This window comes from Lepidochelys kempii, chromosome 11 (genome assembly GCF_965140285.1).
Source record: "Lepidochelys kempii isolate rLepKem1 chromosome 11, rLepKem1.hap1, whole genome shotgun sequence".
In the NCBI taxonomy this organism is placed as follows: domain Eukaryota; kingdom Metazoa; phylum Chordata; order Testudines; family Cheloniidae; genus Lepidochelys; species Lepidochelys kempii.
The window spans coordinates 27962980-27978494 of record NC_136390.1 but is presented as its reverse complement, the minus strand read 5'-3'; the positions used below and the strand labels follow the sequence as shown (position 1 = coordinate 27978494).

Here is a 15515-nt window from a genome sequence, read left to right as displayed (position 1 = left end):
AGTTCTCCATTTCCGAACTCTTTTTCCTGCAAGGACCTTTGCTGGAGCACACGGGATAGGTGGGTATTTTCAGAATGCTGCCAATGGAAGTGAATCATTCCACAGTTTAATTAGTTCACAGTTTGCAGCATGTAGCCTTCCTTTTGCATCCTAAGTACTGATCTCCTCTTGTGAACTTTGGAGTTAGATTTTCTGCAGTGGATTTGAACTCTCCCTCTCAGGAGGGAGAGGGTAAAAGCATCTGAGTTTCATGTTTGTAAATATACTGTTTTGTTTATATAAGTGACATGTCCAGAGCTTGAGGTCCTTCTTATCTCTGATATCTGAGAGAGGAAAAGCAATGGCTGTAATTACCAAAATTTACCTTGAGTGACTGGGTTGTCTCCATGCCAGTTTTAGATTAATCTCCATCCTGACTGGAACAGAACTTCCAATAGGTGGAGCAAGATTTTTGTGGAGTAGCGACTTGCCTGTGTGCAGTGTCTGACTTGTATATATGTTCTCTAGAGTTGCCTCTTTGTGCCTGCATGGTGGTAATAGTTCAGGTCCCTTTCATGCAAGGATCAAAGGGATGTATACTTACAAACAAAGGGGAAGATTATCAAAATCATCTAAGGCATTTAGGACTGCAACGACCATTGACGTTTGTGTTCCTAAATCTCTTACATGACTCTGCAAACCTCCTTTGAAATTATTTTGTCTCATGTTGACACATAAATAAATGTCTCAAGAAAAAAGAAAGCAGTGTAGGCAGAATTCAGAATCTGTCAGTGTTGAACTAGTCCTGTCAGAGGGCTGTGAGGTAACGACCTCTGTCATCATATGATATTGATTAAACAGTGAGAATCTCTTTAATTGGTGCTGCTTTGCATTGGAGAAAAAATGTTCATGTTGTCTAACTAAAATAATAAACTTTCTTGTCTTCCTCTTTAATTTCAGATTGTATATAAGTCAGATCTTCAGTGGTTGAAAGGCATTGGCTGGTCCCCAGCTGGTTCTTTGGAGGATGAGAAGAATAAGAGAGCAGCCACCATCCTGAGTGACCATACCTATCGGCAACTCCCAGACACGATCAAATTTAATAGCCTGCTTGATTCTCTACCAATGGTTCTGGCAAAGCACAATTCTGAAATTATGAACCAGGTGAGTTTTCTATTTATTTGCAACTAGAATTAAAATGATATAATTTTTCTTGATGCTAATGTTTTGGTTTTTAAGGAAAATAAAGAAGTTTGCATTATGATACTACAGCCTTTTCATTGAATGTCAAGGATTTATTTCCATTATAGTGGAATACTTTTGTTTTGTATTTTGAGTGTCTAGCACATAGCTCAAGTATATTTTAAAATATATATTTAATAATTGCTTATGTTTATACTCAGAAACATGAAAAAGATTTTACCAAGAGTTTGGTTGTATTTTTTTAGATTTTTTTTTAAGTTATAAAATAATTTCTCAGTGTAAAGAGCTAGGCTGTTTCTTTTTCAAGTATTTATCATGATTTATCATGATTGTGCAGAAAACTGGCCAGTTATACCTAAGAAAGATATTCATATATATCTCATGGGAATTGTTGCCCCAAAACATCTCATGATTGTATATCTCTTTGCTAATTAGCATTTCTTGATCTTCACAAAACATAGTATCCACACCCTTTACCTCTAATCCCTCTGATCTAATGGCAGAGGTTATAGTGAATTGCCATATTAGTAAGACTTGATTATACCTCCAAAATATCAAATCCATTATTTGCCAGCAAATTATGAAGTATTAAATAGTTGAAGCTGAACCATCATTGACAAAGATAATGGAAAAATTGCATTCGGTGATGTGCAAGACTTGCTGTATTTGCTCTGACTCAAACTAGATTAATCATGCGGGGCTATATCTTTGCCCCTCTGAAGCAACATTCCAATTGACTAGAGTAGAGCCAGAATTTCACCTGTCAAATGGTACGTCACTCAAAAATCCTACTGAAATCATTGTGTGGTCTTGTGTAGCAAGGTACTACTCATCATGAATGAGAGTATCAGTAGCTGACCTTTATTAATTAATGAGTAAAATCCTGTAATTTGCAGTGGGTCTCCAGGTCAGTGCGAACAAGAGAATTTCTGTTGTTTAAGTTTTAGTTACTTTTGTTCCAGCCTCCATGAAACTCTTAGGATTGCTGATCTGGATCATGCTTTATTCAGCCATAATTATATCTTACCATTTCAATGACTGCGGTCTTCATGATTCCAACTCCTATTATATTTGCTCTTTGCTTTTCAGCGTTCGTATACAGAAGCTTGGAATAAAGATAAAACTAGCATCCACGTGATGCCAGATACCCCTGCTATTTTACTGGCACAGCAGAACAAATTGAATTACAGTGAGGTAGGTGATGCCTTGCTTAAAAATTAAAGGGCAGCTTGTAAGACAACTTAGATGAAAGGGAAATGCATTATTTCTGAAATGTAATGAATATTTTTTATTTTTTTAGAAACTGTACAGACTTGCAATGGAAGAGGACAAGAAGAAAGGCTATGACCTACGGGTAGATGCCATTCCAATCAGGGCAGCTAAAGCCTCCCGAGATATTGCAAGTGAGGTAAGTAAACTCAGACCCTTCTCCTCACACTTTCAAAGGTCTCAAGTTCATAGTGAGCAGTTAAAGGCGTGCTCCATCAACACAATCAGGCAAAGCTCTTTCTGAAAAATAAATAGGAGTACGCCTGGAATAAAATCTTCTGTATAGTTCCTGTAGGCCTGTCCTTACTTTATCTGTGGCAGGATTACATTCCCAGTGTCTGTTGTCTATTTGAGGATCTCTGTTTGCTGGTTTGAGGGATGTGACAAATGAAGTTATCCTGTCCAGTTTTAATTCAAACTAATGTCTCTTATTTAATAATAACTGCTAGTAAATATTTTTAGGTGAATTAATCTTTCTGTTTAGGTGTTATCTACCAGCACTGCCTCGCTGATCTTTTCCTGGTAACATACTCATTCAATTGAAACTGGCATTTGAAAACAAATGTGTTTGGCCTCGTTAATGAGCAGATTTCATACAATGGAGTTAACCACTTTGGTCTGCATTTTAGGCTAAATGCTAGTTGAGACTTTTGAGATAGCTGTGACCACGAACAGTCGCTATCCACGGTCACAGGGAGAACTTATTCCTCTCAGAGCCTGTTAAGATAATCTTATATTGTAGTATGTTGAAAGTGAATGTATTGGGTTTCAGGCAAACGGTGTACGGGGTCCTGGCATAGTAACAATATTACTTACATATTTAAGGGACTCCTGTGTCTAAGCTTTTTCCTAAGTTCTAGGTGTCATATGAATGGTTTAGCACTCAGAAATAATACTTTATGAAGTGACACATGTTCACATAAAAGCGTCCAAACTCTCCACTAACCATGAAGACGCCGGAAAATTCCTATGGGATATTTTCTTAACAAGAAACCTGAAATTTGTTGAACTTTATTTTTTTGCCTACAGTACAAATACAAAGAAGGATATCGCAAGCAGCTAGGCCATCATGTGGGAGCCCGCACCATCCAGGATGATCCCAAGATGATGTGGTCTATGCATGTAGCCAAGATCCAGAGTGACAGGGAGTACAAGAAAGATTTTGAGAAATGGAAGACCAAGTATAATAGCCCAGTGGATATGCTGGGAGTTGTGCTGGCCAAGAAATGTCAGGAACTGGTCAGTGACATTGATTACAGACATCCTCTTCACCAGTGGACATGTCTGCCAGACCAGAATGATGTCATCCATGCTAGAAAGGCCTATGAGCTACAGAGTGATGTGAGTACTGAATATGAGAGCTCCCAGGTATATCAGTAAGGCTACGTTTTAGTCACAGGTATTTTTAGTAAAAGTCATGGACAGGTCAGGGACCATGAATTTTTGTTTACTGCCCATGACCTGTCCATGACTTTTACTAAAATACCGCTGACTAAAACTGGGGGTGGGAGACTCCGGGGGCGCCACAGGTGCTGGGGAGGGGGGCGCAGACTGGGGAACTGCTGTGGGTGCTGGGGAGGGGGCATGGGTGCTTGGGGGTAGTCGTGGCCCTGGGGGGGGCACTGCAGTTACTGGGGAGGGGTTGCAGCCTGGGGAAGCACCGCGGATGCTGGGGAGGGGGCTGCAGGTGCTCAGGGAGTGAGTTGCAGCCCGGGGGTGGTGGGGAGGGGGGCACAGGTGCTGAGGGGTGGGGGGAGTCGCAGTCTGGTGGGGGGGATTGTGGGGGGTGGGGCTTGGACAGCCCCAGCTCCTTAGAGCTCCACATACTGCTTCTGCTCCACCCAAAACCCCGGTTCTGCAGCTCCCATTGGCTGGGAACCATGACCAATGGGAGCTGCGGGGACAGTGCCTGGCTGCCGGCAGAGGCAGCCTGTGGAGCTAGGGGAGCTGAGGGAGAAGACTCCACCTGCCCCAAGGTAAGCAGCGGCCCCAAGCCCTGAGCCCCTCCCCCCCAAACTCCTGCTGCTGGAGGGCCCTGCGACTGCCCCAGCAGCAGCCAGTGCAACTGACCCGGGGACTGCCCGAGCTGCTCAGGTGGCTCACGGGGCTGCTGCAGAAGTCACAGAGGTCACGGAAAGTCACAGAATCCATGACCTCTGTGGCAAACACAGAGCCTTATGTATCAGTGATCACAGTTGCATAGTAAATTATGCTTTCAGCATTATATCGTTCCCTTTTGGTGGGTGTAGAGGACCTGAAACCTCTGGAATGGTGGTTCAATAGTTCTATTGTGCAGTGAGACAGGCTAAAGAGAAGCTCTGAAAGGGAACGCCACACCTGGTCCCCATCACAAAGTGCTGTTCCATGATTATTTTCTCTGTGGCTGTATAAAGTCGGGGTCACTGCCAGTGGGTGTATGAATTATGCTGAATGATTGGATCTTTAAACCCACTTGAGGGGGGAATCAAAGTGAGCCATGCCCACAGTAGTATCTATGGAGTGGCTTCTTAATGAAACTTGTGGGAAGGTTTCGTCCTTCCAGCTCACCTAAGGCATCTGAGCTCACAGCTGTAAATTTGGATGTCTGAGTCAGGGTGTTCTTAGTGGAAGTCCCTCAACTCTGAAATTCATGGCTTTATTGATGCAAGACTCCAAGTGAAAAGCACATATTTTCGCTCAGCCTTTTCCTGACACATGGTAGGATGGAGGATACCCGAGGAAGATGGGGAGACAATATACGTCTAAGGTGAGGGGAAGGATCGTAACTGGCTGGCTAAGAGCCAGTGCAGAGAGGGAGGAGGGGTTTTTTTCAGTGCACAGGGCTTGCACAGTCCCTGCATGAGATGTACTGGGATGTTTAGCTGAATACGTTAACTAAATAGTTACCTTTGTATTTACGGTTAATAGAATTGCTACAAGTCAGATCTTCAATGGTTGAGAGGCATCGGTTGGGTCCCAGTTGGTTCCCTGGATGTTGAAAAAGCCAAGAAAGCTGGACAGATCCTTAGTGACAATATATATCGTCAGCCACCAGACAAATTAAAATTTACTAGTGTAACGGATTCTTTGGAAATGGTCTTGGCCAAGCATAATGCAGAAGCAATGAATAAGGTGAGTCCTAGCTTTCTGAGAAAGGTACTAGTGCTGCAAACCGTTAAAGATAACAAATTACATTTGTAATTATATGTATTAGACCCAAATTACATTACCAAATATGTATTAGACCCAGGCTATAATGATCAATTAGCTATAATTCCAGACACATGTAGCAATTTGTAAAATAGCTGGGAACGAGTTGTCTCTGAAAATGTCCATACATTAAAATAATTTGTCATAGTATTCAGGGCCTCAGTGCTTGCCTACACTTTGTGGACCTGATTCAAAGCCCATTAATGTCAGTGTGAGTCTTTCAATTGACTTTACTGATATTTTCATTAGTCCCTATGCCCAGAGGGTGTGCAAAATAAGCAAGAGCAGGAGTCTTTTCCAGTGGAAATCTTGCAACTTAGACACATGTTTTTGAAATCGAAGCCCTTTCAGAATCTTGACCTGGAAAGAGGTTAGTGTAAATGTAGACATTATATGATTTTTAGGCGGTACTTGAAGTAATGTTATTAAAATACTTTATTATGTTTTATGAGGTCTTCATATGTTGATCATTATCTTGTTTATTGCTGTTGGTTTAACATTTGTTATTTCATTTGCAGCGTTTATACACTGAAGCCTGGGATAAAGACAAGTCTCAAATCCACATGATGCCTGACACACCAGAGATTACATTGGCAAGACAGAACAAGCTCAACTACAGCCAGGTAAGCAAAAGCACAGTTTCTGTCATGAGTGTATTAATAATCTAAGTGGAATCATGCTGTGTCATTGGCTTGGCCAAAATATATCTTAACAAACTTGAAATAAATATTTACACTAAGTTTCCTGACTTATCCCATAACATTTACCTGCCAAAAAGTGAACATCAAAATGTTTTCCATATTCCAGCATAGTAGTCTTCTGGCTTGATTGTGGAACCTTTATTCATGATGGTGAGCACTCTTTTGAGAAGTTTCAGAGTGGTAGCCGTGTTAGTCTGTATCAGCAAAAAGAACGAGGAGTATTTGTGGCACCTTAGAGACTAACAAATTTATTTGAGCATAAGCTTTCGTGGGCTAAAGCCCACTTCATCAGATGCATGCAGTGGAAAATACAGTAGGAAGATATTACATACAGAGACCATGAAAAAATGGGGGTTACCATACCAACTCTAACGAGAGTAATCGAGTAAGGTGGGCTATTATCAGCAGGAGAAAAAAAGTTTTGTAGTGATAATCAGGATGGCCCATTTCAAACAGTTGACAAACAGGTGTTGGAAACAGTAGGGGGAAAAGTAGCGTGGGGAAATAGTTTTTCGTTTGCGTAATGACTTATTCACTCCCAGTCTTTATTCAAGCCTAATTTAATGATGTCCAGTTTGAAATTAATTCCAGTTCTGCAGTTTCTCGTTGGAGTCTGTTTTTGAAGTTTTTTTGTCGAATAATGGCGACTTTTAGGTCTGTAATTGAGTGTCCAGGGAGGTTTGAAGTGTTCTCTGACTGGTTTTTGAATGTTATAATTCTTGACATCTGATTTGTGTCCATTTATTCTTTTACGTAGAAACTGTCCAGTTTGGCCAATGTACATGGCAGAGGGGCATTGCTGGCACATGATGGCATGTATCACATTGGTAGATGTGCAGGTGAATAAGCCTCTGATAGTGTGGCTGATGTGATTAGGTCCTATGATGGTGTCCCTTGAATAGATATGTGGACAGAGTAGGCAATGGGCTTTGTTGTAAGGATAGGTTCCTGGGTTAGTGTTTTTGTTGTGTGGTGTGTGGTTGCTGATGAGTATTTGCTTCAGGTTGTGGGGCTGTCTGTAAGCAAGGACTGGCCTATCTCCCAAGATCTGTGAGAGTGAGGGATCCTCCTTCAGGATAGGCTGTAGATTCTTGATGATGCGCTGGAGAGGTTTTAGTTGGAGGCTGAAGGTGACGGCTAGTGGCGTTCTGTTACTTTCTTTGTTGGGCCTGTCCTGTAGTAGGTGACCTCTGGGTACTCTTCTGGGTCTGTCAATCTGTTTCTTCACTTCAGCAGGTGGGTACTGTAGTTGTGAGAATGCTTGATAGAGTTCTTGTAGGTGTTTGTCTCTGTCTGAGGGGTTGGAGCAAATGAGAAGAGTCCCACTGACTTCAAAGAGATAAATCTCTTGTTCAGTGATCATCAGTATGAGCTAAGGTCCACAAATGGGTTCTCCAGTGAATTGCTGAGGCTCCTCCTGTTAAAGGTACTAGTGCTAAAAAGTTGTGAAATTCATCCTATATTTGAAAATATCAAACAAATCATTTCTAACTTGATTCTTAAGACCTAAAGTGCTTCTGATCAGTGTAAGTAAGGGGCAAATATATAAGCATCAATAAGCAGTTGCTTTGGAAAGTAAGATTTGATCCATTTACAGTGGAGGCGTTGACACTACAAGTGTGATCTGTAAAATTGTATTCTATTCTACATCAGTTAAAGAAGAAGATAGACAAATAGTACAACCATTAGCTAGACTCTTTGGCCCAGATCCTCAGCTGATCTGAATTTACACCAGATGATGATCTGGCTTTTTCAGTTAAGAAAATTAGATTGTTAGATCTGAATCGATTGTATGATAATTCTTCTAGTTGTTGTCTTTCTGAGCTGACTGTTTTGCAGAGAAGGCAACATGCATAGTCCAGCTATGAGAATTTAACTCTGTTTAGTTCTTTTCATAGAGTCTATATAAACTTGCCATGGAAGAGGCAAAGAAGAGAGGCTGTGACTTGCGAATTGATGCTATTCCCATCAAGACTGCCAAAGCATCCAGAGATATTGCCAGTGATGTAAGAAACTGCTCTTTATTTCTCTACATACTTACAAGGAACCTTTGCTTTCTGTAAATTCCATATGTAAATTCTGCAACAGGAGGTTTGATTAAACAATGAAGATGTGGTTTATATGTTGTAAAGCTGTGGTGCATATATTTAAACATTTAAATTGAAAATAAAAATAATAATTAAAACACTAAGAGATTCAACTTCACGTGCATGGCATAGATAAAGGTCTGTTGTACATAATTTTAGGCAAAAAAAAAAGACCTACTTCATTAATTAAATCTTTAATTGTTAAAAAAACTCATAGTACATGCATATCACAATTATTTCTCTTTAACATTACAAAAAGAAAGTTTAATAATTCTTTATATCCCAGAATGTCTATCCCATTTAAAGTTCTAATTCACAATTCAGTTGCCTAGAATGCAAAGCCATGACACTACCGCGATAAAATACCTTGAAAGCATCATGATAGCTATAATTTATAAATAATTTTTGGAGAGTTTCTTGTTAGAACTATTTAAAATTAATAGTCACAATATTATTGATTAAAGGAACATTATATTTTGCTTTTTCCTTCAGTACAAATACAAAGAAGGATATCGCAAGCAGCTAGGCCATCATGTGGGAGCCCGCACCATCCAGGATGATCCCAAGATGGTATGGTCTATGCATGTTGCCAAAATCCAGAGTGACAGGGAGTATAAGAAAGATTTTGAGAAATGGAAGACCAAGTATAATAGTCCAGTGGATATGCTGGGGATTGTGCTGGCAAAGAAATGTCAGGAACTGGTCAGTGACGTTGATTATAGACATCCTCTTCACCAGTGGACGTGTCTGCCAGACCAGAATGATGTCATTCATGCTAGAAAGGCCTATGAGCTACAGAGTGATGTAAGTACCTTTTCTGTTTCAGTTCCAGAAGATGACTGTATTTGATACTGTACCTTAGATGAAAAATGATTTCACATACTGATAACAGTAGAGCCAAGTGTTCTCAATAAAACACCAGTTCTAGTATTGTAACAGGTTTTGTTACAAATGGAAACTCAGATTAAATCCATTAAAAGACTTCTTAATTAGTTCAAATTTAAGACCCGTTTAAGCACATTTGTCCCCATTTATGATTGAAATTATGAGAAATTGTTAGTTACTCATGGTTTTAGTCCAGGTGAAATGCAGTGATTTTTAACTAAGGTTCACTACTTTGAGATTTTGGATTTATTTGAACCTGGACCTTGAAGTGAAATGAGGAATAGGTAAAAATGCACCTATATGGATTAATATGTCAAAGGAAATGTTCATACAGTCTTGCAAAGCAGCATTGCCAAGCTCCATGCATTTCATTACTATCACTAGGGCTAAAATTGTGAACCACAATAAGCAATGTCAGAACAACCATGTTGTAACTGGAGAGGAGCCTGAGTCAAAGAAATATGCATGATATGTAGTAAATGGCAGGTTGTGCAAGGGTGGCATTGAGGAAGATGCAATGTCTGGAGCCAAAAAGCGTATTGTGGAATGTAGCTGGAGTGGAGAGCAGAGACCAGGAGGGGTGTATGTAAAAAGATGAAAGCATAGATGTACAAAAAGGATGTTGATAAAAATCAACTAGAGTAGCTAGATAGCATTGTTTGGGTCTTGGAGGTCAACCTGAGAAAGAAAGACTTGAGATGAATTCTAAAGATGGCTCTTCTGTATGATATTGCTTTTCAATGATGCATTCTTTGGATAAAATGGTAGTTTTGCCATTTATGCAGTGGACCAGTTTTTCACCCCTGAATTCTAGCCAAAATCTAGGTTTTACTATATTATAGCTTTTAATTTGTTTTCCCTTTTCATTTGCTGTATGTTTTAGTCACAGCTAGCTAGTTGTTCAGTAGTTATAAAATTTAGATAAAATGTACCGGGATGATAATGTGGAAAAGTGAACTAAGGAATTTCTTTTGTATTTATTTTGTTAACAGAATTACTACAAGTCAGATCTCCAATGGCTGAGAGGCATTGGTTGGGTTCCAGTTGGTTCCCTGGATGTTGAAAAAGCCAAGAAAGCTGGAGAGATCTTAAGTGATAAAATATACCGTCAGCCTCCTGACACATTCAAATTTACTAGTGTGACAGATTCTCTAGAAATGGTCTTGGCCAAGAATAATGCAGAGACAATGAATAAGGTGAGTAATGATTTGATAAGTAATACATCTGTGCTGTGCTACTCATGATTAAAGACAGAAAATTAGGAATACTTAGGGATCAGCACCACTATGTTGCGCGATGGACACTTGACAAAATTACAGTACATAGTGACAGACATTGGGGGCGGGCGGGGGTTATGTCATTCAGTCATTCAACGTTTCTTGAAATATTACCACGGACCTCAACATTTTTACCACAGACACTTGTGTCCTTGTACGGATGCGCTGCCGACTCCTACATGATTCAAAGTAATGTTGATGTCCTGAGATAAAACAGTATGTTTGCAAAGCAGTATGTAGGACCTATCTTATTAAGTACAAAGGAGGACATGTAAAGCAAGAATCAAGTTACTAAGATTATTCAGGATATTACAGTGAGCTTTTTCTTGGGCATATGTGTGTAGTCAGCTGCAATAGCTCATCAGACACCTTAGGTTTGCCTCAGCCTTTTTATTGTTGTAAACTGATGTAATCAATTTCTAAATGTGGAGCCAAATATGAGCCGCTCTCCTCAGATAAATTCCCTTTGTGTATAACAGTTTTGCCAGAGTAATAATGGCAAGGTTTGATAGATAGTTACTGTAGGTTATTACTGAATTACCTTTCATTTCTATTCAGAAATAATAACAATAGTCTCTTCCTGTCTTCATTCTTAGCGCTTATACACTGAAGCATGGGACAAAGACAAAACTACAATTCATGTCATGCCTGACACTCCAGATATCATGCTCGCAAAACTCAACCAAATAAACTGCAGTGAGGTGGGTAAAAGTAAAAAACTGAAAGGATGAAATAATGAGCTCTGGACAGTACAATTTTGTTATGTCTGGCTTTTCAATGAATACGATAATGCTGCACATCTGTATAGTGCCACGTGTGGCCAGTAATGTTAGTTAAGACAGATTTTTGCTATAATTTAAATTATCTTCTTGGTGTCTGACTTTTGATTTTCAAAAGTAGTATCAGCATTAAACTAGGAGCTTATCCTGTGGTAAACTCTTGACATATGTAAATAGCACACTGGGAAACTCCCCTCTTTCGTTTTGTCAGTGTCCTTGTGAAAAAATGTTTTTCAGGAAATAATGAGAATTTGCAACAGTGCAAAACTTCGCATCTTGGAAACCTTTCACCTCATTTCTTGGTCTTCAGGTAGATTCCCACCATCCCTGCTTTCCACTCCCTTACTGCTGCCAGATTTATACAATAAAATGTTGGAAATGTGCATTTTCCTACTACCTAGGGCAGGTAGCTATGGGTCATATTTAAATCAGGTTTTCCCATTTTGAATATTAATCATGTTTTCTAGTGACTTAATGGGTTTTGTTATATACATGTGTAACATGCTTAACTACAAGGGAGGTGCATAAAGTGCCTGGTTAATGAGATAAAAATATAAATGGTTTCCTTTCTCATAGAAATTGTACAAATTAGCCTTGGAGGAATTGAAAAAGAGAGGTTATGACTTACGTGTTGATGCCATTCCAATTCAGGCTGCCAAGGCATCCAGAAATATTGCCAGTGAAGTAAGTAACCTTTTTTGTTATATCTACAGGGACATGTTTCTTATGGAAAAGAGTTCAGAATTTGTACTCTATAATTTTTCTATGTAAATGCTTTTAAATTGTACAATAGATTCTATTACTATCCAATAATTATAGTGCATGCTTCTTGCATCTGAAAATAAAGGACCATATCAAGATCTACAGTGATAGAGGCCTTAGACAAATACATTGCAGTGATAAAATAAATAATATAAAGCCTAGTCCTATGCCCATTGAAATATTTCCATTGAGTACAATGAGTGTTGGATCAGGCACATAGTGAGATTATATAAGGTACCTATTTACTACTTTTTGAGAGAAGAATTAAATGCTTCAGAAAAAATAATAAATAATATTAACAGTCCTAAACAATCCCCTTTTTCTGCCATGAGAAGATTTTAGTGCTGATGAAAAGTTGTTGTATTGAAAGCCCATGTGATTGAAGATGACTCATCCATGGAACAGATATGGCATAAGCAATGACAATAAAGTCTCCCTTTCACTACTCTGCCAGTGTGCCTCACTGCTCACCTAGGGCAACACCAGTAGGGGTTAGAAGGTAGTTCACTCTCCAGGTTGGTTTTGTCCTTGGCATCACTAATTAAATAGAAGATAAATGTGCCAGTTGATGTTAATTTGTCAGCAGACGTTGTGTTCTTTCCTTAAGAATTTTATCATACATCCTAAAAAATTAAAAGGATGTGAGACCACAAACAAGATATTAAGTACATGGTTGTAAGCGATAAGGTATGCAAATTTAGTAGTAATGTGTTTATGGAGATAGCAAGATAGAATACCTTAACTTATTTTTCTCTTCTTTTGAACGAAATGAATAAAATAGCATATTAAAGAAAGTCTAATACATTTTTTTCCAGTCTGAGGGTATGCATATTCTAGTTAAGTTGGGTACATTGTTTCCGAGTTGAAAACTGTCACAGTGAATATAAATATATTTTATTTTAGTACAAATACAAAGAAGGGTATCGCAAGCAGCTTGGCCACCATGTGGGAGCCCGCACCATCCAGGATGATCCCAAGATGATGTGGTCTATGCATGCAGCCAAGATCCAGAGTGACAGGGAGTACAAGAAATATTTTGAGAAATCAAAGACCAAATACACTAGCCCAGTGGACATGCTGGGAATTGTGCAGGCCAAGAAATGTCAGGAACTGGTCAGCGATGTTGATTACCGCCATTACCTGCACCAGTGGACATGTCTGCCAGACCAGAATGATGTGATCCAAGCTAAGAAGGCCTATGAGCTGCAGAGTGATGTGAGTGCACAACATGTGTAATACATGCAACAGGCCCAATTTTACCCTGACATGCCTGCACACTAGGGTGACCATATAGCAAGTGTGAAAAATCGGGACGGGGGTGGGTGGTAATAGGAGCTTATTTAAGAAAAAGCCCCAAATATCAGGACTGTTCCTATAAAATCGGGACATCTGGTCATCCTACTGCACACAGATGTCTATTTAACATCCTTACAATGGTAGTGCCTAAGAGCCAACCAAGAGTGGAGCCCTGTTGTGCTAGGTGCTGTACAAACAGAGAGTAGCAGACGTCCCTGACCTGAAGAGCTTGCAATCTAAAAGGACGACACAGACACAGGGTAGGGGAAGGGGTAGAACACACAAGCAGAGTAAACAATGAGATGGCGGCAAATGTCATGTTAATTCCATGATTTTTTCTGGGGTTAGGAGTTACTTAGGAGGGAATCAGCTAAATCAAAAGAACAGGGAAGGGGAAATGCTCAGGGGGATAGGGCAGGTGAGAAGATGGTAAGAGGGAGTAGGAATGGAATGAAGCTCAGGTGAAGAGACTGGGCGGTAGAAGGAGAGGGTTGGAGCAAACACCAATCAACAAAGGCCAGAGAAAGTCTAGTCAAAACTGTGGAAAGTTTTCCAAATGTCCAGAAGTCCAAAGATCCCTGCTTTGGCTGCTTCAGCCCCTACCAGCTGGAACCTCTGTCTGTTGCCTCTCTGCAGCTCCCTGATGTGGGGAATGAAGGGGAAGTTAAGGTAGGCACCATCTGGGTTCTAGTACCTCCAGAATGGAGGGGTGTCTCCCCTGTGCAGTTCTGGGTCCAGGGGAAGGGTGGCCTCAGCTGGGCCCCATTTTCTCCCCTTCTTCCTCAGTGCAGTAGTCCCTGCTTTGGCTGCTTCTGCCCCTACTGGCTTGTGAAATGTTCCATATCCTGTTACCGATCCTTTGCCACCAAATCCTTGCTGTTTTCTTGATCTTTGATCTGTCAAAGGTGCCCTAATAATGAGTCTGTGGAGTCCTTCCATTTTCCCATTCATTGTGCTGTGTAATAATTATTTTATCTACCTTGGAAGAAATGAGTCAGAATTAAATGACCATTTTGTAGTAATAGATAATGTTACATGAAGTGAGTAGTGTATAAATCAGTTGCATTTATTCATATATTCATTTGATTGTTCCTCCAAATGACTGATTGAACATTAATTAAATTTTAGGCTGTTTACAAATCAGACCTGGAATGGCTGAAGGGTACAGGCTGGGTCCCCATTGGTTCCATAGATGTTGAGAAGGTGAAGAGAGCTGGAGAAATCCTGAGTGAAAAGCAGTATCGCCAGCCCGCAGACCAAATGAAATTTACCAGTGTGACAGATTCGCTGGAGTTGGTTTTGGCAAAGCAAAATGCTGAGACAATGAACAAGGTGAGTCTCCCAGAAAAATTCACAGGTGTTACTGACTCTGAGGTTGGTTCATGGAATGGGCAATGCACTTTGGTTGAAAGAGGTAAGTGTTCCCAAAGAAGCAAAATGTCAGACAGCAGCTGCTGTTAGGTAGCTGTGGTTACCAAGAGTCCTTTAGATCCTTTCCACTTGGTAAGAAGGTTGGCCCCTTTTCTTTCAGATGTAGGATCTCTTTGTTTTTTCTCCTCCAGACTGGATTTGTTTAATACATTCTGTGTGCAGCTATATTTTAAATCATTTGGAAATTGCAGTTAATACAGAACACAGAGGCCTGCTGATGAAGTGTTGTTTCTCACAGAGGAGGATGTTCACTCCAGAGCCTAGGTTCCATATGTGACACTCTACACACCTTATGCTGCATGTGTTATAGTCTTAATCCGGGGGTTAAGTGGTGCCTAGGACTGTGTGCAAGGCCTCTGCACTGGGATTTGAGCACTCTACCCCAACAGCACTGGCTGCCTAACAGAGCTGGTCAGAAAAATTGCACCATAATCAAATGTTGACTAAAAACAGAAATAAAATTGTTGGTGAATTTCTATTCCTTCTTCTCCACACCAGTACCAGATTGGCTGCACTGTAAAGGGTTTTTTATTTTTAAAAACTCTCAACTCAGTGTGTGCCAGAACTCCTTTATGGAAAGTGACCTACTAAGCAAGGCTGAGGCTGTTTGCAGGTTGCAGAACCATTTCAGACAATGCTGCAAAATGTGCAGATGTG

The 15515-nt window shown here is 40.1% G+C and overlaps 1 protein-coding gene across 1 annotated transcript in view; it reads left to right on the top strand.

Annotated features, from left to right (window-relative positions):
- The window catches only part of NEB (nebulin), a 194842-nt gene that overhangs the window by 90200 nt on the left and 89127 nt on the right, over positions 1 to 15515 (top strand). The window contains exons 61-73 of the mRNA XM_073306879.2: positions 940 to 1143; positions 2272 to 2376; positions 2483 to 2590; positions 3481 to 3792; positions 5359 to 5562; positions 6159 to 6263; positions 8240 to 8347; positions 8921 to 9232; positions 10306 to 10509; positions 11187 to 11291; positions 11946 to 12053; positions 13035 to 13346; positions 14556 to 14759. Of these exons, the coding sequence (XP_073162980.2) occupies positions 940 to 1143; positions 2272 to 2376; positions 2483 to 2590; positions 3481 to 3792; positions 5359 to 5562; positions 6159 to 6263; positions 8240 to 8347; positions 8921 to 9232; positions 10306 to 10509; positions 11187 to 11291; positions 11946 to 12053; positions 13035 to 13346; positions 14556 to 14759 (2391 nt within the window). The remainder of the gene's footprint in view (positions 1 to 939; positions 1144 to 2271; positions 2377 to 2482; positions 2591 to 3480; positions 3793 to 5358; positions 5563 to 6158; positions 6264 to 8239; positions 8348 to 8920; positions 9233 to 10305; positions 10510 to 11186; positions 11292 to 11945; positions 12054 to 13034; positions 13347 to 14555; positions 14760 to 15515) is intronic.